This window comes from Carcharhinus amblyrhynchos, chromosome 30 (assembly GCF_965287045.1).
Source record: "Carcharhinus amblyrhynchos chromosome 30, sCarAmb.v2.hapA, whole genome shotgun sequence".
Lineage (NCBI taxonomy): Eukaryota > Metazoa > Chordata > Chondrichthyes > Carcharhiniformes > Carcharhinidae > Carcharhinus > Carcharhinus amblyrhynchos.
In genome coordinates, this window is record NC_137353.1 from 22220639 (window position 1) to 22246890 (window position 26252).

Genomic DNA, 26252 nt, shown 5'->3' on the forward strand with positions numbered 1-26252 from the left:
ATTGGCGTCTCTGGGCTCCATTAACCCTCTCTGTATCTATTGATCCGTGCATTGTTTGAGCGCGCCTGGCGGACCCTGCCTCGTCTCCATGATGGCGGCGGGAGGCGAGTCCGCGGCCTCCTTCTACCCCTCTGCCTCACAGCGCCCTTTCCTTCAGTCACTTTCTGAGGCGCGCTGCTAGTGCCCCGCTTCAGTCTAAACCTCACCTCTCTCTCCCCACGGGCTGTTGCTGGGTCCCGGCTCGATTTCCCCCGCCCTCTCTTGGGCCTGCTATCGAGGTTTGTCGCGCTCGCCGTGCCGCTGCTTCGGGCTAGCTGGGCCCTGCCGCCGCCGCCATCTTTTCACTCTCAGATCGATTGCTATAGCCGGGGCTTCCAGCAGCCACCAGAGCGCATGCGCCCTGCTCTGAGCCGGGTCGCTCCGAAGAACGGAATCGGAACTGGGTCGCGCCTCGCATGCGTGACGCCGCTGCCTGCCGGCACCCTGGTGCCGTGTCGGGAGCCTGCGTGTTTGGGGCCAGTGGCGTCTTGCGCCTGCGCACGGAGGACTGCACGCCTGCGCCGTGCGGCCGGGTGCGAGTGAGCCGAGAAGCTAAAATGGAAGATGAGGAAATCGCGGATAATTGGGAGGAAGCGGCCGATAGTGGGGTAAGGAGCGGCGGGCGAAGCCACGACGAGGCTGGGGCTTCTTCCAAATAGGCCTTGTGGTCTGTCGACGCGGTTAAATAGTCTTCTCAAGGTCCGAGAGTTAAGCGGGAGTGGAGTGTGCAACAGTTAAAGGGTCCCAGTGAGTGTCGGCCACAAGTGTGGGTTTAGGCAGCAAGGGGAGCGGCATGAGAGAGAGGGGGCAATAGAGCAGGGCAAGGCCTAGGTCTACAGTAGCTTGGAACCGCCACGCTCTACGTAGTCGGTGTCGGCAAGACGAGGGAGACTAAATATCCTAACATGGCCAGGAAAGGCATTGGGAGCGAGTGATGCGGATTCCAGAGCGACAGAGGTAATATATCCACAGCAAGAGGAGGTGCTGTCTTCGTCAACTCCCAACAGTGGACACCGACTGATCTCCCACTTCGGGCTGGGGGGGAGGGGGGGAGGGGGGAAGATGTGGAATGGAGGGGTGTCATGCTCATGACTTTTCCAACGAATGTGATTGGAAGAGAAATAAATACCTCTCGGAATAAAGAATGAACTGTTTAGATTGATTTCTTATCAAAGGTACTTGCAAATGAGACAATTTATTTGTACTTCCCACCACAGATACACAATATTTGTTGCATTTGGCGTTTGGACACTTAATTTTAAAAAAAAGTTGAGTGTGAGGGTATTTTTAAAATTGGGTCATGCAACAACCTGTGGCATTCACTTGATTGAAATCCGTTTTCTAGGTTCCAAACCACATACCTTAGCAAAGTTTTTTTAACTTTTATCTCCCCCCGCCTCCCAACAATGTTATTTATTGATCTAAGTTTTATTGCACGGTTTTTCATATAGAACAAGAATTATGTTCCTGCAGTGAGAAGAGTGTACCAAAAAATGCCTTATATGCAAGCACATTTGGAAGAAAACTCGATGTAAGCAGTCCTTCTTCAATGTCCCAAAAAACATAATTATTGTTGAGACAAGGAATTTTGCCCAGCAGCCTACAGCAGATGTCAATATTTTAGATGAGATGTGCAATGTATTTCTGGTAGCCTAGAAATTAATCTTTTATAACATTGGACACATAATTGCCTACTTTGGCTCATTTGCACCATTGTCAATCGTGATGTTGCATGAAGTTTATTAGCCATAAGGTTTTCCAAAGCAGTAGAGTTTTTAGAAAAAACCCTTGTTGAACGGGCAGGTTGCAGTTATTTAAATATTGATCAAAGCTTACATGTTCTTTAATGAACTGGTTTAAATTTTTTAAAACATCCATCTTCCATAAGAAAAGGTATCTAAACCAAGAAATTCACTGTCTCCCTAGATACAGACTTGAATTCTGACCACATTGACTTGAAATTGGCAAGCTCTAGATATTTAAAGTAATATGAGGTGGTTACCCAACCAATTTAAAACCATAATGTAGCTTAGGAATATTGTGTGGTGGCCACAATTATTTGAAAGTTATAAACTTGTTCTGGGAGCCTTATCTGATGTCGCAGCTATAAAAACCAGTACAGCAGAATTATTTTCCAGTACAAGTCCTTCCTTGCGATTCCTCTCATTGGCCTGTGTTAGGAATCAGATCCAGAAAATATTGTGGAAAGCCCATTTAATGGCTTCAGTGGCCAATGCTCTTTCGGAATTGAGAAGCCCAGATTAAGGATAAGGGTTGATAGCGCAGAGCTCCTCCAGGCTAGAAACAATTAGAAGGGAAAGAGAAGGATGTACAAAGTTCCAAAGTTGGAGTCCCTGGAAGAAAACATTTGCATTAAATATGCTAGGTTGTGTTATGTGCAATGTCATATTGATTATTCGCAAGTATTTTCACAATTATTTTCAAAGGGAGCGATACAGTTTGCCAAACAGTCTCAGCTAGGATGTGACAGCTGATCTTGTTCCCCTAACAGCAGTCATGCCCCCAACGCCCCCCCCCCCCCCCCCCCCCGCAACAAGTAACTAAGTCCAGTGCTAACGGGAGTGTGTGTTCACCTTCAGTGATCTTGCCAGCAAGATCTCTGTACAGCTGCCAGTTTTAAAATCAATACAGAGCGTGCTTGATTAAATGCACTCCAGAGATTGCTCCATATGGGTTTTAAAGTTCGCAGCTTCACCTAGTATTGTAGAGGCTGTCAGCATGAGTGTGTGCAGTCTTTAAAATTATCCCTGTAGCTGGGGAGAAGAACCTGTTGGTTTAGAGGAATGGTTTTGATTTGGCATTAGAGTTGGTGTTGCTGACAGCATTAGGAAAAGGAGCTAGATAATTAGCCATTGCTGGAAAGAATCTTGCTGGATCTAAGTTCTGTTGGAATGGTGTAAGCTGTGTGGATAGGCAAGGCAGTGCCAAAGCAGTCTACCTTATTTTCAACGTTCTTGATTATCTGCCTGAATGATCTGCTCATTGCAGTAGATAATTGAGGTTCCAACACAGACATAACAAGGTCGATGCAAAGAGAATACGGCAACATGGTTCCCTACTGTGCAATATCTTTTTTTATACAAGATATCCAATTTAATTGATATTTTTTGTACCCAGAATGTGCAGAATTTGGTATTACCTGGACTCTAGGAGATTGAACAGTTATGTTGGTGAAAGCCGGAGAGTGTAATGTCTGGAGAAGATGGCAATTGATTGTAAAAAAAAAAGAAAATGAATACTGGAAATACTCTGGACTGACAACCATCAAGGTTTTGCCCTTGAAACTGCATTTTGTTCTCTGCAGAGATGCTGATTGACTGACTGTGATTTCAGTATTTCTTATTTTGCACTTGTGTTTTGCTTTTTCATTTTAAAAGGTTCCTGACTTCCCTACAAGCATTGAACGTTTAGAGGAGCACTGACTGCATCCTTGAAAATAGAGAAGAAATATTGCAGTGTGCCAAGAGAAATTGATTGTAGTTGAAAGTTGGGGAGGCAATAGTCTAGTGGTATTATCGCTAGACTATTAATCCAGAAACTCAGCTAATGTTCTGAGAACCTGTGTTCGAACCCCACCACGGCAAGTGATGGAACTTGAATTCAATTTTTAAAAATATGGAATTAAGTATCAACCGATGACCGTGAAACCATTGTTGGAAAACTCCATCTGGTTCACTATTGTCCTTTAGGGAAGGAAATCTGCCATCCTTATCTGATCTAACCTACGTGTGTATCCGGATCCATAGTAATATGGTTGACTCCCAACTGCCCTCGGGCAACTTGGGATGGGCAGTAAATGCTGGCCAGTTAATGATGTCTCTGTCCAATGAATGAATAAAAAAATGTTGCCTATTGGACTACAAACTTCTATCCTGTCCAGTTCTGTTGTGGGAATTAAGATTGTGTTCTCTCTTTTGGGCTTTGTAGAATTGGAAGATTTGCAACAACTCACTATCCCTCCTTTTAGCCATCTTTTTTTTTGTATAATTGATTCCTTTCTCAAGGGCAGTGACTGTTACGTCTGCATATGTGGCAGCTAACATCCACAAAAAACAATTGGATGAATAAATGGTTAGTCTGCTTTTGGTGGTGTTCTTTTGGCCAGGATACACAGCTTGCTACTGTTTAACTAGTGCCATGATTTTATGTTTTCACTGAATGACAGCACAGCATCTCACAACTGTGCAGCTGCTTCTTCACTGCTGTGTTGGTAATGTCAGTGCTAGGTATGCTTGTGTTCTGGAGTGGGACTTGAACCTCCAAGCTTCTGATCCTGCGGCGAGTGCACCAGTTGAACCAAGCTGGTGCCAAAGAGCTGCTGAAAGCAAAAGAGTTTGGTATGAATGTTGTGACCAAGCTTTTTAGAAAATGCTTTATCAGAGGAGCTGATCACACAGAAACAGACCGTTGAATCCATCAAGTTGTCCTTGATCAAAACAGGAAATGTTGGACATACTCTCGTCTTGAAGCACCTGCAGGAAGTCAAACGAGTTAATGTTTCAGGTCAATGATCTTTTGTCACGACTGGCAAATGTCAATTCTGATAAAACGCCATCAGCTTGAAATATTTACTCTGCACAGATGCTGCCAGGCTTGCTGAGTATTTCCAGCATTTACTGTTTTGATTTCTGATTTTCAGCATTCACATTTGCCTAATTCTGCCCTGGCTTGTTTGCTTTTCTATATGGGCTACTATTACTATTTGGCAAGGTAGTAAGGCCTGGAGTATGAACAGATGAACAGGTGAAAGCTGCTGTTAAACTTGCTACAGGCACACACAACTGTCTTAAGAATTGAAGTAAGCAAGATTTTTCTTCCTCCCCACCTCTGAGGATGTGGCGGAAATCAAAGTAGCAATTTGAGCACACCCCGGCAGGATAAGTAGAAATTGAGTACTGAGGGTATTAATGGAATGTTATGTAGAATTAGCAGAAGAATGAATAGGGTTGTATAGTGCTTGGAAGAGACTGATACAGTGCCCTGGTGAAACTGGGTTAATGGAAAGGAGAAAATGAACATGTGGTGAGACCAGGATGTGGGCATCACTGGCAAGGGTAGTAGCATTTATTACCCATTACTGGTTGCTCTTAGAAAGGTGGTGTTGATTTGCTACCTTGAGTGTCTTGCTGCGAGAAGAATTGAACATAAAAGTAAGGATGTTATGTTTCAGTTATACATGGCATTGGTGAGACTATATGTCAAATACTGTACAGTTTTGATCTGTTTATTTAAGGATAGTTGTAAATACATTGGAAGCAGTTCAGATGAGGTTTACTAGATAATTGGAATGAACAGGTTGCTTTATGAGATGTTAGAAAGGCTGGGCTTGTTTCCACTAGAGTTGAGGAGCAACTTGATTAAGTATGAGTTCCTGAGCAGTATTGAAAGGATGTTTCCTCTTGTGGGTGAGATCAGAATTTGGCGAACTGTTTTAAAATTAATGGTCATCCTTCTAAGACAGAGGTGAGGAGAAATCTTTTCTCTGAGAGTTGTATGACTTTGGGAGCTCTGTCTCAGAAGGCGGTGGAAGTGGAAATCTCTGAATATTTTAAAGATGTGAGGTAAATTGATTCTTGTTAGGCTAGGAAATTAGTGGTTATCAGGTATAGGTGGAGAATGTAAAGCTCAAAACACAAAGATCAGCCATAATCTTACTGAACAGGCTATTTTTGCTCCTATTTTGTATGTCCTGCTTGGCCATTTGAGAAAACAATTAAGTTGACTACATTCCTGTCAATCTGGAGTCACATACTGTAGGTTTGAGAGGTGGATTTCCTTCATGAAAAGGACATCATTGAAATAGATAGGTTTGTATAGCGATCTGGTAGTTTAGCAATCTAGTCATCATTATTGATACTGGCTTTTGGGGGAATTGGACTAGTGTCTTTGGATCATTAATGCAGTCCTCTAGATCAGAGAGAGGTTCAGTAGCAAACGTACTATGACACTGTACCTTATAACACCAGATAGCTGTGAACACATGGCAAAAATGTGTTGGCAAGGTAAGAGAGGGTCATCTGTACTATGGGACTGCACCCAAGCAAGAGAAAGAAACTTAAGGTGCCAGAAGATATCTACTGTGTGGTAAAAGTCATTAGTGTTGATGCCTGGGTATTAGCAGGGAGAGGGATCCCCTCAACAGCAGGCTAATTCAGGATAACTGGTTTTGGTTAGGAAAGACTTTTGTCTTTGATCCAGAAACTCTGAATTCAATACTGTTTAGTAGTTTTGTCTCTGTACAAATCAGACCTGTACAGTTTAAATAATAATTGTTAATAGTAGTGTGCACTATAGGTTTGAAATCTAAGCTCTTCAATGTCTTCCAGCCTCCTTGCATGTAAAGGAACGCTGTAATTGGCCTTTTTGTTTCTGGGATAAGGAGAGGGCAATGCACATGCAGACATTGAGCAAGGAAAGAATTAGGCTTTCCTTAGCAAACTCCAGTTGGATAACTGATATGTACATAAGAGCTGTTTGGTGGGTTACAAGTAGACTGTTGATGCAGTAGTGAATTCGCTTGTAAATGGTTTACTGACATCTGATATTTTAAACTTCAAAATTACCTTTTCAGTGTCTTGCTGAAACTATTGTAACCTTTCCAGAGACATGTTTGGCTCTGCCATAATGATAACTGATATTTTTAGGGAACATATGCACTTCCTGCAGCGTAGCATGGCTGTGAGGGAGTAGTAACTCTACGTGCAGACTGGATCCCAGGTGTCAGACTTCATTCTGAAACTAAGCAAAGTGAGAGCCCCACTCCATCCCATTTAGGAGCTTGATTATCCTTTTACTTATTCAAATTTAAAAGTGGTGATGTGAAGTGTGAATGTACCTGCAGCCAAACGTCTTTCTGGGAGAGGAATGATTGCCGCCTTTAGGATATTTGCAGCATTTTGTCAATCCCATTGATACAACTAATGTTGCATCATCCTTGCCGCCCCAATGCCTTTCATTTTCTATTTTAAAATGGCCACAAATCAAAATGCAGTGTGCCTTCTGTCACATTTGCCATGCTTCTGAATCCCACTTCAGTAGGTTTCAGTTTCAATTAACGTATGATTTGTGGTGCACTAAACTGGCATTTGCCCATTCTGCTTTTTCCGATTTTATTTGGTGGAATTTCTTTTGATTGCTTTCACTCTGCCTTCACGTTTACCAGACCCCTTAATATATCTGCAATCCAGTTAATCCATTTAAGTTGATCATTATCTTGCTTTGTGTGCGTTTCTGCATATGGTTTGGTGTTTGGGTGAATATTGTTTCATTGAGGAACTGTATATGTGCTTTTATATTTGTTTGTTTCCTTTCTTACAGGAAATTGATCGACGACTGGAGGCAAAACTAAAGATCCAACAGAAGGAAAAGTAAGAGCTATAACTTCTTAAAAATATCAGTGAAATTATTGGCTTTGCTTGATGACTCGATTGGTAGGCACTCCACTCTGTAAAATTGAAGGAAGTCCCTAGTCAGTGCTGCCATAACACATTCAGGAGTTAGAAATCATCTTTTAGCTTTTCAAAGCTCATCTACTAATATTCCAAATCTGCCATCACAGCCAACTCTAATCCAAATGTAGTTTTGCCATGATAGCCTTATCTAGATTATTACTGCCTTAATTTATCCCTCTTTAATAGAATCATAGAACCCTACAGTGCAGAAAGAGGCCCTTCGGCCCATTGAGTCTGCACCAAATACAATCCCACCCAGGCCTTATCCCCATATCCCTACGTATTTACCCATTTATCCTTCTAACCTACACACCTCAGGACACTAAAGGGCAATTTTAGCATGGCCAATCAACCTAATCCACACATCTTTGGACGGTGGGAGGAAACCGAAGCACCCGGAGGAAACCCATGCAGACACAAGGAGAATGTGCAAACTCCACACAGACAGTGACCTGAGCCGGGAATCGAACCCAGGTCCCTGGAGCTGTGAAGCAGCAGTGCTAACCACTGTGCTACCGCGCCGCCCCAATTTGTGAAGGTTTTCTTTCTAATTTTTTTTTTCCTTACCTTAATGTCCTTGTTTGTGCTTCCCTGACTTCTAAAGTACTGGATTTGACTATCCATAATTTCCCTTGATAAGGTGATGGGGGGCTACCGCCTTAATTGCTGCGGCCTGTAGTGTAGGCACGTTGACGGTGCTGTCAGGGAGGGAGTTCCAGTGACAGTGAGGAACAGTGATGTAGTTCCAAGTCAGGCTGGTAGCTTGGAGGCACAACTGTTCCCACTATTTGCTGCCCTTGTCCTAGATAGTATTGGTCATGAGTTTGGAAGGTGCTGGTGAAGGAGCCTTGATGAGTTGCTGCAGTGCATCTTGTAGATGGTATACGCTGCTGCCACTGTTTGTCGGTAGTGCAGGAAGTGGACAGAAAGCCAGTCACATAGGCTGCTTTATTCTGGATGGTGTCAAGCTTCTTGTGGTGTTGTCCCTACACTCATCCAGATTAGTGGAGAGTATGCTAAGACACCTGACATGTGCTTTGTTGGTAGCTGGCAGGCTTTGGGGAGTCAGGTGGTGAGTTAGTCATTGCATGAGTCCTAACCTCGGATCTGCTCTTGTAGTCACAGTATTTATGTGGCTGATCCAATTCAGTTTCAGATCAATGGGGACGACACCACCACCCTCCCCACCACCCCCCCCCCCCCCCCCCCCCCGCCGCCGCCGCCAAGCACATTGACAGCAGGGGATTTAGCAATGGTAATTCTATTAAATGTCAAGGGGCCATGGTTAGATTCTCTCCTATTGGAGATAGTCATTGTCTGACTGTTGTGTGGCGTGAATATTACTTGCCACTTGTCAGCTCAAGACTGGACATTGTCCAGGCGAAGACAGTTTCAACTGAGGTTTTCATGAAAGAATTGTGATTATCTAAAGAGAAGTTTGTAGGGTTTATGGGGAAAAGCCAGGGGATTGGGACTAGCTGAGTTGCTGTTGCAGAGAGTCAGCACAAACAGAATGGTCTCCTGTGTTGTAATTATTCTATGATTTTCCTTTAAATTAAGCTGTGGGTCTTTTGTTCTATAATGTGGCAGCATTTAGAGTCTCTGCAATTGGCTTCAGTAAATTGCATTTGGGGAGCGGTGTGAGGGAAATCATTCAGGTTTGATGCTTTTTCATCATTTATCTCCAGATTCCTGCTGGAACGTACAGCCCAACATTGATGATGGGATTACGCTCAGAGGAAATGTTTCTTCCAGTTATAGCTTTTGATACTTGCAGGTGAAGAATGATTGCTTGAACTTGGTTGTCGTAACCCAGCACTTATCACCACCTTTTAAGGAAGGAAAGGGGTGGAAATTGTATGGAAACGTTTTCTTCAATTTGACAAATTCATGGGCAAGGTTAAGGCAAATAGGCATCTTTACTTTTTCCAGTCTGGAAGTTAGGAAGGGCTGTAGAGGTAGCAATGTTGTCTTCCAATATCTGGACCTACTTCGACAATCAACACAAACAAAAACAGATTAATAAGACGTTTGCTGCTGACAAATTGGCTGTTGGTTTTACCCAGTGTCTATGAAATTAATGTGTAAAATTATTGAGAAATTCTGAGGTGATGAGACAAGTGATTTTTGGAGGAATCTGCTGATGTACTGAACAATAGACCATGCATCATGTGGTGCAAGGTGCATTGAGACAGGGTATTTAGTGGTACACATATAAGTTAGTTTAGAAAAATTGTATTTTTGAACTAACATTGCAGTGAGTAACATGGGAAGGTAATAATGCTTGCATCTCTACTATGCCTTGTAAACTGAGTCAGGCACTCTTTCTGGTAGGATGTGAAAGTGCATGGCAAAACATTCGCCATTGTATTGGCAATAGTTCACAGCAGAAATATGATGTCTGACTTCAGAACAATTGTGAGAACAGGGGACTTTTTTAGTTTTTAATTTATGCTTCAAAAAACTTGCTGGGGATTTCTAATCCTGTTGGTTATCCAATGATCAGCGCCACGTCTGCTATGAATCAGTGCTTTTCGAGCTCTTCTGTTTGGAGGAGAATGTGCCAATATTGACAAGATTCCTGTTCCCACTTCTAAAAGATGGTCAAAAAGATAATAGTCCTGTACAACTGCAAAAAATTATTATTGGTACATAGCAACAGAAATAAAAGTTAAGGTTTATTTATTAGTCACAAGCAGGCTTACATTCAGACTGCAATGAAGTTACTGTAAAAATCCCCTAGTCACCACACTGCAGCACTTGTTCTGATACACTGAGGGAGAATTGGCTTTGGAATGTGGGAGGAAACCGGAGCATCCGGAGGAAACCCACGTAGACATGGGGAGAAAATGCAGACTCCACACAAACGGTGACCCAAGCCGGGAATCAAACCCGGATCCCTGGCACTGTGAGGCAGCAGGGCTAACCACTAACATGCAGAAATCTGACAGGTGATCCTAAGTTGAAAAATAAGTGTATAAATGGGACAGGAGAAAATCAGGCTTGGCTATTCCTTTTTTTGCCTTTTCAGTAGCTTTAAAGGTGGGAAGATTGGGCTGAGGAAAAGATGTGGAAATCATGCATCCAGGAATCTGGATTGCTTTGTGCTGAAAGTATTCTGGTAAATGCTATGCAGTGACCCAAGGTGGGTATTCACTTGTCCTTTTGGAGTAGATGTGTACAACTGCAGCTGTACCATCCAAACAAGGAAAGTGACCTCCATAGCATATTGTACAAAACAGTTATTTGCAATCTATATTCACTGGGTACCAGATCCGTGCCCCAGGTTTATTATGAAGCCAGTCTAGGCCCCAACAATTTTTCTGTTTTGGCATAAATGTGAGGAAAGTATGTTTTCCTCCAGGCATACTTTTACTGTAAACTAGGGCGTGTTAACAACACAGTTTAATTATAACAAATGAATCAGCCTAATCTTTAACGGTTGAACAATACTTAAAATGAAGGGAAATGATGCTAATTTCTAACTTATGACTGTCAGTTCCAATCAAGCAATATTTATCTTGTAGACATAAAACACAGGCATATTTGCCTTAACTTTTATTAATAGTCTTGGTGCTTTCAGAGAGAGAGAGAAAATGAGTTTCAGCAGCTTACAGAAGACATTAAGTTCAAGCAATTCTCAGCCGGAACGCCACTTTAAAACTGGTTAGCAAATCCAGGCATACGTGCTACGACTTGGGTTATCAAACGTAGAGCTTTCCAAGAGAGAGACTCCTCTTTCTACCAGCTCCAGACAACAATTGCCTTTTGTTTAAAATGAAAATGAAACTGATTCTCTGCTACAAGTGTAGCTCCTCCCATTAACCTAATTTACCTTCCATTACTTAAGATAAAAACTCCCATTAGGCCTTCTGTTAAATAAAGTTACGTGGCTGAAATGGGTAATTAGCCTGCTTTCTCAGCATTCCTTCCCAGACAAACTGACTTACTAGAAAACACTGCCTCTTAAAGTAGTATCCCCTTAAACATAAAATATATAAATAGAAAAGTATCATCACATCACTCATCCATCAAAAATATCTTTAATGATAGAAGAACTAGAATGTTAGTCTGTACTTTGCCAGCAATACAAGAGAAATTAAAAAGAATGTTGGGATTCTGCGGCACAAAGAACAATTAAACTTTGATCTTCCCTCTTTTTTCAAGTAATGGAACTTGTGGATTTGATCTAAAGGACATTGTTTTGTTCTCTATTTTGCAGCGAGACAGCCCTTTCCTTTATGGTAGTGTATTATCCAGCTTACCATGAGTTTGACTCTGGGAGCTCCTAAATTGCAAAGTACAGCCTGCTGTTCACCAGCAGCAAACTACTTTTAATCATAAGGTTTCACTAAAGTCTGTAACAAGTGATCGATCACTTATGACTCCACTTCCTTCTGCTCTTCTGCCATGCACTTAATGACTGCTACCAATAATTGAGATAATTATTTGAGACCACGTGGTTTTGGGTAGAGAGTGCATTTGCTAAGATTCACAAGCTATTACAGTTTTATGGGACAGCTGCATGGAGCAATGTATTGTTCCCCATCTGGCGTTATAACAGTGAAGATGAAGAAATGCCAATAATCTGTATTGGAGCTGTATTAAATTTGGTCTGGAAGCTGCTACTTCACTTGGATGAGCCATTGAACAGGTCTGCTTGTTTTGTTATGGCAATTTTAAAACGAAACCAGTCCCCTACTTTTAGTCTAGCCTGACAAGAAGAGTGGGTTAACACCCTTATGGGAAGCCAGCAGTGCACTATGTCATCTCTTCACGACTCTGCATTGCCGCTGCCATTCTTTCTCATCACATCTTTTATTCAAGTTCTGCCATAGTCTCTTCCTGATCTGTCTTCCAGTTGGATGCTGCCTTATATTTGTGTGTTTGACAAAGCATTTAGGGGGAGTGGCATTCCTGAATGTCTGTCACAGTATTTTTATATTTAAACAGGAAATCAAAATTGGCGCCTAAAGTTCCCATCGTCATACAGGATGACCTCCATCCAACACCCTGCACCCCACAGATCCGCATACTAAAGAGACCGACAAGTAACGGAGTGGTCAGCACGCCGAACTCTGCGACAAGACCACCTCCACAAGTCAAGTCACTGGCGCAGAGAGAAGCAGAATACGCAGAAGCACGGAAGCGTATCCTGGGAAGTGCAAGTCCTGAAGAAGAAGAAGATAAAGCTAATACAGACAGGTAAATGACAGGACAAAGGATTTCTCATCTGCCAAAGTTCCATTTTTGATCTATTTACGTAACTGACTCAAATTGAGAGTAGCAGCCATTTAGTCATCCATTGGGTATGGATTTACCAATGTTGCTCAAAACAATATTTGCTGTAATCGATTTAATGGCAATTATTGGTAATTATGCTATCTTGTTTACACCTCCTCCAGACCATTTTTTTTAAATTTAATTATCCCATTACAACCATCTTTTGACTTGCACCATCATCTCATTTGACATTTAATAGCTTCTGCATTCAATTCCATCACAGGCCTTTCTTTTTGTTCTCCCAGCCTTATCATCCTCTAAACCTGTCCCTATACTTAAAATCAGTCACAGCCCTTGACTTTTTCCAGTTCTGGGGGAAGCTCATTAACTCGAGGCTTTAATTCCATTATTTTCTCTCTCTTGCTCTTCAAATGCTACCTGATACACTATATTGTTTCCAATATTTTCTGTTTCACTTATTCTAGATTTCCAATATCTGCAGTACCTTTCCTCTGGCTTACTGTTGGATCATTGGGGAAGATCCTTCCCACTATGGTCAAACATATATGATTAGTCAGTTAATTGGAGAAGTCTGCGGAGAAACAGATTATAGGTTTCTCGCAGATATCCTTTTAAGAAGATGACTTTTTATGTATTCTCATTTTGTTACAAGTAAACAGTTGCATGATTTGTATACTGGACAGTATTTACATCTGAACCCAAGACCACCAATGAATGCTACTGAAGCACAGAGGATAAGTGAAACTTGTAATAGCTCTAATTGTCTGCCATTGACCACTGATGAAAAGTGTACAAACAGAAAACAGAATTAAATTTGCCTGTAATGCTCTAGAATCAAACAGTCTGCCAATATTTGCTGATCCTGGGTGTCTGAATTCTGAGAATATTTTCTGGCTAGAGATTCATTGCTTCCAAATTAGGTCATTTGTATACAATGGTGCTTCTTGTCCCATCTCGCAAAGTAACTCGGTGGGGAAATATTTCCACCCTTTTTCACCAATGGGACCTAATAGCACAAAGGACAATTTAGAATGCCGCAAGTTCTCTTCCTTTATAACGTTCACGCTTGGAGTGGTAAGCTTAATCCATCTTGTTGTCGCATTGGGGATGGCTGTGAGTAAGAGTTTGGGTCAAATTAAAAGATAGCCTGTTTCATGATTCAAGAAGGCATCCTAGCTCCAAGACACATCTAACCATGCTTACTGCTCAACTTAGCCACAGAGGAGATTTTAATTCATTTTAAGCAGTCATGTATTTTGAAGATGTTGATTGGAAGAAACTTGAAGAATCCTTCCTTTCAGGTGGCAAATTTCACCTACATAATAGAATATTTCTGAAGTTTTGTATGGCCTTTCATTTTTATGCATGTTGAAACTATGGATAAAAAGGCTACTGTGACTTCAAGGTTCACATTCTTTAAAAGTTTTATTAGCTTGAGAAACCTCTCAATCACTATCAGGAAATAGTGCTTATTTCCTGATTTCAAAGCTTTCCAGTGGACCAGTTCCAACAGGTATATTTTACAGGTACATGTAAAATAGTTTGAGAGAGAATGGGGTTTTTATATGTTTTGGGGTATATTGTAAGAAGGTGCTTGTGTGCCTGTGTAAATTTAATAAAGCTTTTTATTATTCATTCATGGGACATGGGCATAACTGGCTGTCTAACTTTTATTGCCCATCTCTAGTTGCCCTTGGGAGAGCAGTTGAGGGTCAACCACATCACTGTGGCTCTGGGGCCACATGTAAGGACAGCAGATTTCCTTCCCTAAAGGACACTAGTGAATCAGACTGTTTTTTTCCGACAATTGACAATTGTTCCATGGTCATCAGTAGATTTTTAATTTTTTTTTATTGAATTCAAATTCCACCATCTACTGTGGTGGAATTCAAACCAGGGTCCCCAGAACATTAGCTGAGTTTCTAGATTAATTGTCTAGCTATAATATCACTAGATCGTCGCCTCCCCAGCTGTGGAAAGGTTACAAGAGTCAGGTTTTCTGGGATGTTTAAGACGTGAAAGGTTTGTGCATTTATAATAAGGTATGGTGGGTTTGAGGTGCAAGTAAATAGGTTGGATCTAACATCTGTATTTTTTGATAAGTTAACGGTTCTTTTGAAAATCAAAGAAGCCAGAGGTGACGAGAAGCATTTTGCAACATACATGTGTTTCATGAGTAAACAGAAGGAAGTATATTACCTGAATATAATTCTAATTGCCCTGAAAGCTGAGACAAAATAAAACACGAGATTTTATCTTTTGGAAAGATTTAAGTTTGAGTTGTAAGAACAATGGAACCCAAGATGAGAGTGGGGGAAAGCTATTTTGGAGTTGCTGTGTGGGAAAGATGAAGTTTGAATCATCCATCCAGCCAAGCCAGAAAAGTCTTAAGTTGAAAAAAGCAGTCTCGTTTCTGAAGGCTTCCTAGATTTCCGCAACAGTGAAAGAAAGATCATGGGGTACACCTTATTAAAATAACAGCAGCTTTACGATGGGAGATATTACTTAATGTTTATAGTTAAACATCTGTAAGGGAGTATTGCCTGGGAGATGTTCGCATGTGGGTCTGCCTTTTGGGCAGAATGTTTTGTAAACTAATTTTAACTGTGTAACTGTAATCTCGTATGCTTAAGTTTTCTTGTTAATAAGCCTTTTAATTTTTAAAATCACTGTTTTACTGAACTTCTTGCTGCTGAGATTTACAAGTTTTCTACTTTTTCAGAATACAAAACCAAAAATGACCTATAAGCCAAATTTCCCTCTGGAATTTGGTTTTCTCAGCAATTGTATGCTGTGGTCATAACACTAGCCTCATACTTTTAAGATCTGTCCACATTTGATTTGTCTTTGTAATGCCATAATTATCTTGTTTTTAAAACAATTTCAGTCCCTTCTCTCCCAAAGCCCTTGGGGCCCATGAATATAGGGGTCCTCTTCAACTTTGCCTAGATGTACTGCAGGAACTCACCAAGGCTCCTTAGGCAGCGTCTTCCAAACCCATAAGGGCAGCAGACATGTGGGAACACCACAACCTGAACGTTCCTTTCGAAGCCACTCACCATCCTGACTAGGAAATAAATTGCTGTTCCTTCATTATCACTTGATCAAAATTCTAGAATCCCTCCCTTACGGCACTTGAACCATAGGAAGTGTAGAGGTTCAAGAACGTAGTTCACCACAACCTTCTCGAGGGCAGTTGGGGATAGGCAATAATTGCTGGCCAGCCAGTGACACTCATTCCATAAATGAATTTAAAGTAACTGTACCCTCAGTGAGATGAATTTGTTTAATATAGACACTCTTATGGACAAGAGCCCATGACATATTTGGCTATCTTCTTCCTGTGATTTGAGAATTGCACCTGCCACTGACAATCACTACACCATCTTTATATCCTGATGCTTTGTTGGTTAAAAATGAGCCACCAGTTGAGTTGACAGAATCTGTCAGTTTGTAAAGTTATGTGAATTGCTTCTTTATAGGACATATGCACTAGAGTAAACTGCTTGCAACTGGAAACTTGCTGATTGATAAAGTAAATGCACTTGTCTGCTTGCACACAGAAAATCTTTATCATATTGCAAGTTGTCCTTCTAAGCCTAAGGATATATATTTAATTGGACAGGCTGTTGTCTACTTTCGACCAGACTGAGACAGTGTTGCTAGGTTAGAGTTGTTTGGTATGTGTAGGATACCATCTCTCACTAAATAATACCCTTGAAGATGGATATATTTTTATTTATCCTTTTAAACCATCTTGTCAACTAAATGTGATCTGTAGTAATCCGCTTATAGTTGGTTCCCCCTTTTCGCTAGGTATAGGCTGTGCTGATGTTCCATCAAAAGTGCCTGCTTTTTAAGATTGTCTCTTCTCTTTCACTGTGTCATATTGAAGTAAACGTTTCAAAAACATTTTTCTGTTCCATGATTAGTAAAAATAAAGCCCCAAGGGGGTACTTGTTGATTAGATTTTTGAGAGAGAAAAAAAGTCTTTCAATCCAGTTAGATAGCTAAGACTGAGCAATGAAGCCAGTTGACAATCCATCTGCACGCTTTAGTATTGGATGAACTTCATGTTGAACACTTCGTATTTTTTGTACATTAGATAATCCTATCACGCTTGGTGTGCAGGATCATACCTTTTGTGAGCAGAACGTACTTAAATGCATTCAGGGATGTAAAAACATTTAACCTTCAATCCATTTGATTAGATTTATTATTGTCACATATATACAGTGAAAAGTATTGTTTTGTGCATGCAATACAGAGAAAGCATGCCATACGTGGGGAAGGCAAGGATAGAGCACAGAGTGTAGTGTTACAGTCATAGCTAGTCATAGTTTTTGGGATAAATACCATCTCTTAAATATGCGCAATAGTAATCGTGATCAAGAAACTTGATATTCTCAGCACCAATCTGATACTATCTCCAGCAAATGCTAATTGCCTTTATTTTTCAGGCCGACCAGGATCACCCAGTTGGAGGAGACCAGGCAGCAGAGCTGTGTAATTCGACAGCCATTCGGCCCTGATGGTACACAAGGCTTCAAACAGCGCAGATAAAACGTGGGCCAGCAAGCGCGCTTTGTAAAACAGAACTCTCCAGGACCGAGCGTGCAGTGTTGGACAGAGAGAACGGACTCAAGCAGAGGACCTGATCTGCTTCTCTTGCACTGTGATCCCCCTTTGCTCCGCCCACTGTGACTTTTCTCCTTGCGCACTGTGACCCCTGCTCCGCCCACTGTGGTTGGCACACTGCTGTGAGCTCTCCAAGGAAACCGTGAAGGGGAGGTTTCTTGCAATCAGACTGGCCAAGAATACATTGTGTGCCATTTCTAACCAGAAATTTGCTCCAGCAATAATATTGTTCAAGAATGTTCGATAGTTTATCTTTTAATTTCAGAAAAGAGTTTGACTATGTATTAGTGATGGGTGCTGTTTGTCTGTTTTCAACCCATACTTCACAGGATTGTTTTGGTTTCTTCCCACCCAACCCATTGCTGCAAGATAGCCCTTCAAGGGTAATTATCTTGCTATGTGCAGTACATCAAAAAATCCATCAGAAATGCACCCATTTTAAGTTTGGCTCATCTTTAGCTATTTATTGTAGGCTGTATTTAAAATAAATGTTTTCAAAACATCGTATCTGGAGAAAGAGGCCAAAAACATGAAATGATCCACAAAAGGAATGTGGAACCCAGGCACAGCAGGCCAAGGGGTACACAGCGGTTGTGTTCAGTGGTGCAAATGGTCTGTTATAAAACTAATTCCTGTCAGCTACCTGTCCTCCCATAAGTGAGCAAATCCATTGGTTACCGGAGAATTAGTTGAGGAGGGAGGGGTGGCACGGTGTGGGGTAGGAAAAGAGAAGCGCAAATAGTGGCCGTGAATGTTGCAGTATCTCGCCCACCTGAGTGTGGTTGGCTGCATTGGCCAAATTCCAGCTAACCACCAGGATTTATTTTTTATATCAAGAACTAATATGGTGGTGTGATTTAAAAACAAAAAAAATGACATACTATAGGGTAGCACTTGGGTGCTAGCTGCATAATGCTGTGGTCACGTGATCTTATTCCAGCACTGCCTTATGCTCAAATTCACCAGCTATGCTTTGTGCATGATGGTTTTTGGTATAAACTGCAGGATAGGTATAACTTGCAGTGGTAGAAAATCTCTTTGTAAAAGAGGATGTCTCGGCAAAGGCCATATCTGTAGTTAATGCTGCTCCCATTGTGGGTCAGTGCAGAGCAGTATTGCTGTCAGAAACTGGGAAGGCTTTCAACGTGTGCTGTTTGGAACCTTTCCAGTTTTACAAAGGGGAGAAATTAGAAGAAGAGAGAAGGACAAGAAATAAATGTAATTATTTTAATAAAAAGGGAAATAAAATGGTTCCAATCAAATTATATGTTGCTTAGAGAAGCTGAAAGGTTTGAGGCTATGTAGTGGAGCCTGAGATTTTGGTACAGTTTTTTTTGTCTCCCTTCTGGTGGTTGTGTGCATTCTGTGCCCTGCTGTCTGACACTAAAGCGAGGTGTTCCAGTTACTGCCCATCACTAGTACATACTCTTAGTATTTTTAAAGGCAATGCCTTTGTTTTCTAGAATCTCAAACAAAAGTTGTCTCTAGATCCATCTAACGTTAAAAGGGCACGTATGTAATTTCCTTTTGTGTGGCTCGCACATGTATCATCTGTCTTGTGTTTGCGCAAATGCGCATGTGTTTGTGTACGTGTGTATTCTGTATATGTGTCTGCCTGCGAACAAAATATTGCTTCTGTGTGTTGCGGGGATGGGGGGAGGTGGGGTGGGTTGGAGTGGAGATTAATTGATGAAGGCTGGTAAATTTCAACCAGTGCTTGGGGAAAAGTATATTCGCCGCCTCACTCCTGTACAGCTGCTAGCACAGCCTCTCAATACACCAGCCATCAAATTATTTGCCTGGGGCATAAAACATGACTGAATTGATTTGGACTGGGGTTGAATGGGCTTCAAATGCTTTCCATGGTCAGATGAAAACTGTAAAATGTCAGGCCCTGGAAGATTTTTAAACTTTTATAATGAATAATATTCAAAGTGCTTCCCCGGCAATTGTTAATGTAATCCTTTTATTTTCCTGCGTATCTTGTTCCCAGGTTTGGGTTGTCAGTCAGTGAGTTATTTCCACACTACCTAGCATTTCACTTGGATCGATGGACTGACACTAAACCTGATCTCTGGTGTTTGTGAACTTGGCACAACTGGAACAATTGCTTCAGACTCTTCAGAAATACTTGTTCTGTAAACAATAAAATGGCTGACTCACTGCTGGTTCTTTGGGTTAATGTGCTACATCTTGTGGTGTATACACCACCTGGAAGGTCATGATTCTAATCTCAATCAGCCAGGCAGTGGTGGCCCTTACAAGTGACATCTGTGCCCCTGGGACAAGGAGAGGAAAATCCAGAAAGTTTTTCGTTCTACATAGTTATTCAGTAATTATTAGGAACGGGCATAGGCGCATTTTTTTTTAAATCCTGCTGCTTTTCCTTTTTGATTTCTCCTCTTTCTGCCCTACTGCAGTCAAATAACCTACTGATGCACATTGTTCAGCTCACATGTCACTTGGACTTGGTACTGTCTATGAAACCAAACCCGAGTTAAATGCCTTCAAAAGATGAAAGGTGGAGATGGAAAATTGGAGGTAATCACTGGATTGGGGGATTTATCTTTCTACAAAAAGACAAAAGTACTTGTGTACCTAAAGCACAGTTGGGTTAATCAAGCAAGTAATTGTTTTGTTTCCTGGCCAGAATTACAATCAGGCAACTAGTTTTTTTTAATCAAGCTTTTTTTTTGTTTCTCTTGCAGTTATTGATTTCAAAGCCCTTGTGTCTAATGGTAAGCCAAAACAAGCTAGTTTACAAATAGAGCAAACTTATAGTAGAATACAGTTGAAAGCTAGCACTCATATGAATTGTGCAACATTCTGATGTTTTCTGGGGTCTGATGGACTTGAGAGTCATTGCCAAGGAAGACACGTGTCTGCAAACACTGGTATTGTATGGACAGAATGAAATAAACTAGCAAAGTCAAAACCAATCTTGTGAACAGAACTATGGAATGTTGTCATGTTCAGTTTGCTTGGACTGGAGGATTAAAATGAGCTTGAACATTATACACTGTATCCATTATCAGTAAAAGGTAAATAACCATAGATTCTGAATTTGGAATACTGAATAAAATCAGGATGCACCTTGACATCATTGTAGAGAAGGCAATGGTTACAGACCAGTTTCCGCTCAGTAATAGGTCACTGTCAGTTGTGAATGGGGTCCAGACAAAATGGCCAGGGTGAATTGGGGAAATGGCCTGTCCAATAAAACTAAGTGTGACTTCTAAATTGTACCAAGATGTGAATCTTGTTACCTTTGTCTGCATGTTACAAAGTCTTTGTCAAAGTACAAAGCTCTGAATGGAAACCTTTAATGAAATAAGTCTGCACAAAGATTGTCCTGCTGTGTGAAATTATTGATGTTTTAATCTCTGCTAATCCAGAGGCTACAGAGTGATGGTGCTGCCTCCCTTTATAAGGGTTAATATCTGGCCCCTGTCCTTTTACCTTTTCAGACAACTTTTCTGAGATCAGGCTTTTATTATGTTTAGAATTGCTGCAAACCTGTGATGATAGTTGCCAACTTTAGTGCCATTCAGGATTTCAGGAAAAATATATAAAAATTAGTGAAATTAACAATTTACGGTAATTGACAATACTGTAGATGGACTGGTTTGTAATCCAATTTGGCCAGTAAAAATGTTTTGGCAGTTCGTGGATAAAGAATAGATATTTGAGGAATAATGGTTTGAAGCTAGTACAGTCATGTGATAAATGAGTAGAGAGTCAATTTTCAGAAACTGGTCTCTAACCAGTCATGTCATTTCTCTACGCATGTTCATCGCTACAGATATCATAAGAACAAACATGAAATCATTTCAGAGATGCAAAAATGGTCCAGTTACCTTTCAAGCTTTGTAAAAGGCTCCAATTCTATTCTGAGATCAATTTGTTGATTGACGAATAGATGAAGGAAACTGTATGCTGTGTGTGTTCCAGAGCTTCCAGAGTTGAGGCCATTTGTTTTAATACATCTTGATCAAGGCCACTTTCATGACTGAATAAGCTAAAATCTATCTTTGGCTACAGCTGATTACTAATCAGTTGGTTGCAGATTGCACTTTGTGCATTCTTTTCATAAACAGTAAGCTAGTCACCTTCATTTTAATTCCTTCTGCAATTTACTTTAATCACCACCTGGTCTGGGTTCTAACAGCCAGATATTGGTAATGTACCAACACTCCCAAGAAACCTGACTTCACTCTGGAAGTAGTTGGCTCAAGGGATTCTTTGTTTTCTTAGGAAATTCGCAAGTTCAGAAGTAAATTCACAAAATGGCAAAGCGAAATGAACATGTTAAAATTCATATTCAAAAGTTGATATAAAGGTTTATATATAAATATTTATATTGCACCTAAAAATAACAGCATCTGAATTGTGTGCAATGGGTGCTAGAGCAGAAGGTTGCTCTGCCTCAATGTTTATAATGGAATGTGATGCATGTGGAATTTGGAAACTGCTGGAACTAAGGGACCTCCAATAATGTCATAAGGGACACTAAATGTCCTTCTGCAATTATCATTGACATTACAGATGCTTGAATGGTACAATGTATGTGACAGGTATATAATTTGGTTGGAAGTTGCTTTTAAAGAACATTAGAACTTGGTTACGTAAGAATCTCATGAATTTTTGAAAAAATGATCACATTGTCCTTTGACTAATGTATGGTAGAATGCAAATTGCAGCAATGAGTTGCCATATTTGCTGAGGAAGCTGAAGGTGTTGTTAATTTAAATATAAAATGGCATTGATGTCTCCTCTTCACTGCTCTCCACCTCAACCCCCAAAACTAATGTTGGCAATTACCCTTGACCGTGATCAGCAGGTTCAGCCTGCACAGCCAGCTCTAAATTGAGGAAGTGTGCTCCATTTGCCATACCTTTTTAATTCTGCACAGAATGTTGCAGACTGAAATTTGGACTTGTACAGAATTGGTTGTCAGTATTAACATTGCTACTGGACTTCTATATCCAAAATACAAGGCAAAATGGCTAACAAGAGTACCATGCCATCCCTTAACAGAAATGGGTCAACGAATGATTGCTGACTACAAAAAGGATTTGTAGGCCTTTTAAAACGTTCCAATTGTCACTGTGACTGAAGGTCATGTAAATAGTAACCTCTCCACACTTGATGTGTTTGATGGATTCAGTTAGTGTGTAATAATAATGGGTCATGATTTCCATTACATTGTAGCTTGTATATCTTGTTACATGGAGAAACAAACTTAGTATCTGAGACATTGAATTGTTGGATCTTTGATGTGTTGGATTCCCAGTCTGAACATATTTTGTTTTATCTGAACTGTGACACATGCCACTCGTATGCAATCTGTCAGATCAAAGGGGAACTTGCAAGTAGACTTGCGTCAATCAAGTAAATATCCTAGGGAACCATTTGAGGTGTTGCATAGAATGTACTTATATGCCCGAGTACTGAACTGTACTCATGACTTGGCAGGAGATAAAAAAGTAAATGGAAAGTGGCGGGGACAAAAACAAACTGAAGATTTTGCAAAACTCTGGAATTATTCGGTGGTCTAAGTTAATGTATCAGACTTGTTTGTAAGAGAGCTTGACTTGTGTACAAAATCGCTTTTGTGCAGAGTTGCTTTGGGTTTATACTTGTTGGCTTAGCGCAATCAGTGTCTGGTCTTAACTTGAGAATAAGTACGTGAACTAAATTTTTTAATGTTCTAAATCTGTCTCATAAGCAACGGTTCACCCTGATGTAAAGAGTGTGGTGGTTCTTTTAAAGTTGAGTATGTAGCCAGCAAAAGGACAACGGATGTATATCAAGCCAGTAACATTCACAAATGGCATTTATGCTTGTTGCTATGCTTGTATGAGGATTACGCTGGGAGTCTGCTGCTTTATTACTATCAATGCTGTTTATTTTTCATACTTTTGCAAAATGGTGCCCTTCTGTCAGCACTGATTCCTCCCCTTGCCCCAATTTCCCCTTTTTTGAAGAGTTCCAAGTCAGTCCAGCTGCTACTCCAGGGAACTTGACACATCTTAAGAGTTGCCCTGATTCAAAAGGAAAGAGTTGGGAGCCAGGCTTGGTTTGCATGGATTTGTGATTTGATTAATAAGTTTGCACCTTAGTTATAAATGCAGACAAATTTTATTTTTTTGTGTGCTGCAGCTTTCACCTGCCCTTTTCATGCTTGGCATATATAGATTTTTGCAAAAGCTAAATGCTGTCCATTCATTGGGACTCTTTTTGAGGTTTCATTGTCTTGGTGAGTCCACATGGACGGTTTGCAGTTGTAAATCAGTGCTTTGAAAGATGCTGTCATTGCACTTCAGTGAGACAGTTGTATATTGCCAGAGCTTGAGGAACTTCTCATGGATCCTGAGATCTATTAAATCTCAATTTATTTTATTTATAAACTGTGCAGTATAGTTGGGGCTTCTTAGGGCATAAACTCTTTGGGGGAAAAAAATGTTTGACACGTGGTTTGTTTGGGCATATGATGCAAAGACATTGTATCACTCATTTCACCTTGTTCCAACAAAAATTGCTTGTCCCATTAAATCTTAGAAATACACAATCGGTCAGTCAGCATCTGAAAGAAAGAGTAAATGTTTTAAGTGGGGCTCTTGATCAGCGTGGCTATTCCCTGTCACCAAACAAAAGACAGTTTCTTGGAGTACTTTATGAAGCAACAGCCCCTGTAAGCTTGCAGAATGCTTTCTCTGTGAAATTGTCCATCAGGTTCTTGCATGCTGTTGCACTTCAAGTCAATGGAAGTGGCGCACACTCATGTGCCATGTGGTTAGTGATGTAAACAATTGCTAGGTACCAGTCACACAATCAAAAGTAAATTCCATGCTTGATTGTGTTGACTAGCAGGTTATTGTCGGGTAAGATGTCTATCACTGTATTTTGTCTTTATTTACTGGCAATGTACTCAATGTAATGGGATTCAGTGTTAATAGCTGCTGTTTGGTTGAATTTATTCTAGTCCTTCCCATTTGCATGAAGGCTGGGAAAGATGTGCAAATATTGTTTTTAATTGCCTGTTTAACATCTTTATCGATAGATGCTCTTGCTACTGTCTTTCTTTTGTTTTATATTTTATCCTGCAAACTCATCTGGACCCCTTGAAGCAGCATTTTCTTACAGCGTTCAGAGAAGGAAAGTTCTGGTCTGAGAGTGCTGGAATAATCTGTACAACTTCTGTTTATAACTGACTGGCAAAGTTAACTATATTTTGAGTAAAATTTTATAAGTTTAGCCTCAACAGTTTGGTCTGATTTTTGGTGTGTTTTGCTCTTTTTGTCTTTCTTGAGGAAGGTTTCTTAAAAGATTCCAGTATATTTTTCTGTGACAAGCAGAACAGTGTAAGAGATTTCAAAAGGAGCCCAAGACAGTGGGAATAGGAAAAGGATATTTAACTTGTTGGGCTTTTTTCTCTCATTTCAGACCTCAATCTAATTTCCTTCCTTGGTTTAAAACCTCCATTTCTCTGCCCTCTGATTCCACGATAGATCCAATTCCTGCCAGGTCTGATGCAACTGAAAAGGGAAAAATGTGAACTCTGAAATGGGAGTCTGGATCTGAAATGTTAGCTGGTCTTTTTGATGCAAGAGTACTTTTCAGACATTATTTATTTGACATCCAGCATTTGTGCTTCTGCTGTGTCTGAATTCAGTAACATCCCAAGTACTATTTTAAAAAGAACGAGAATGAATTGAAAATGTGAGACACCTTCAAGCAATTGAAGAGGAAAACGCAAGACGTGGAGAAAAGAGCAAAAGTCTGACCACTACCACTGAGCGTAGTTATGTGATTGGCTGTAGCAATTAGATGAGATCTGCAATTGTATCTTTAGTCAGTTCCATACACCTGCTTTTCTGAAGCTTTCTGATTTTTCCAAACTGTCTCCCCTCTGCACCTCTCCTGGGTTCAATATTCCCCAATCCTTTGAGTTAAATCTATTCCCCAGTTCTCATTAATGTAGTACCTTTGAAGTCCCAAGACACTTCATAGCAACTTTCAAACAAAAATAGACACCAAGCCACAGAATTATTAGGATAGAGGTGACATTTCAACAAAGAAGTGTTTAAGGACAAGAGATAAAAGGAATTCAGGATGAACTTCTGTGTGGGATTATGCACAATGAATTAAGTATACTAGCATTTACCTGGTTGGTATGGTACAAAGCTGCAATACGGGGTGGAATTTTATCATTAATCTTAAAATAAAAAAGGATTTCCCCCACAGCCATAGGCACAAGATTGGCCCCTGACCCCCCCCCATAGACACAGGGAAAGCCCTCTGGCTTGACCCTCTTTAAGGGTTGTGCACCCGCAGTGGGAACCAGTCACCAGATCCCTCTTGTCAACAGTTGCAGCAAGACCTCCTTGCTTTTCTATTCTATCCCCCTCGCTATAAAGGCCAACATTCCATTCGCCTTCTTGATCACCTGCAGACTGGGTTTTTGCGATTCGTGCACAAGGACCCCTAGGTGTCTCTGCACCTTAGCATGCTGCAGCTTTTCGCCCTTTAAATAATAATCCCTCCTACTATTATTTCTACCAAAGTGGGTAACCTCACATGTGCTAACATTATACTCCATCAGCCACGTCCTCGCCCGCTCACTCAGCCTATCCAGATCTCTCTGCAGACTTTCCGTGCCTTCCTCACAATTTGCTTTTCCACTCATCTTCGTGTTATTAGCAAATTTTGTTACTGTACACTCAGCCCCCTCCTCCCAATCGTCTATGTAAATTGTAAACAGTTGAGGCCCCAGCACCGATCCCTGCAGCACTCCACTAGTCACCAACTGCCAACCAGAATAGCACTTCCAACTCTCTGCTTCTTATTAGACAACAA

The 26252-nt window shown here is 40.8% G+C and overlaps 2 protein-coding genes across 4 annotated transcripts in view; one reads left to right on the forward strand and one right to left on the reverse strand.

Annotated features, from left to right (window-relative positions):
- zbtb17 (zinc finger and BTB domain containing 17) overlaps positions 1–319 on the reverse strand; it is a 36528-nt gene extending 36209 nt beyond the window's left edge. For all 3 annotated transcript variants that reach the window (XM_080215423.1, XM_080215424.1, XM_080215421.1), the window contains exon 1: positions 207–319. The gene's annotated coding sequence lies outside the window, so the exon portion shown is untranslated. The remainder of the gene's footprint in view (positions 1–206) is intronic.
- Positions 74–24657, forward strand: szrd1 (SUZ RNA binding domain containing 1). Its single transcript, XM_080215425.1, has 4 exons — positions 74–647; positions 7378–7427; positions 12465–12716; positions 17216–24657. The coding sequence occupies exons 1-4, from the start codon at positions 456–458 to the stop codon at positions 17316–17318; spliced, it is 597 nt and encodes a 198-aa protein (XP_080071551.1). The 5' UTR covers positions 74–455; the 3' UTR covers positions 17319–24657.
- The last annotated feature ends 1595 nt before the right edge of the window (positions 24658–26252 follow it).

Bases quoted from the DNA above. Each gene is read 5' to 3' on its own strand.
- szrd1 (XM_080215425.1), top strand. From the start codon at position 456: ATGCGTGACGCCGCTGCCTGCCGGCACCCTGGTGCCGTGTCGGGAGCC. The intron at 7,428-12,464 runs GTAAGAGCTATA...ATATTTAAACAG, and splicing joins AAGATCCAACAGAAGGAAAA to GAAATCAAAATTGGCGCCTA. The intron at 12,717-17,215 runs GTAAATGACAGG...TTTATTTTTCAG, and splicing joins GATAAAGCTAATACAGACAG to GCCGACCAGGATCACCCAGT.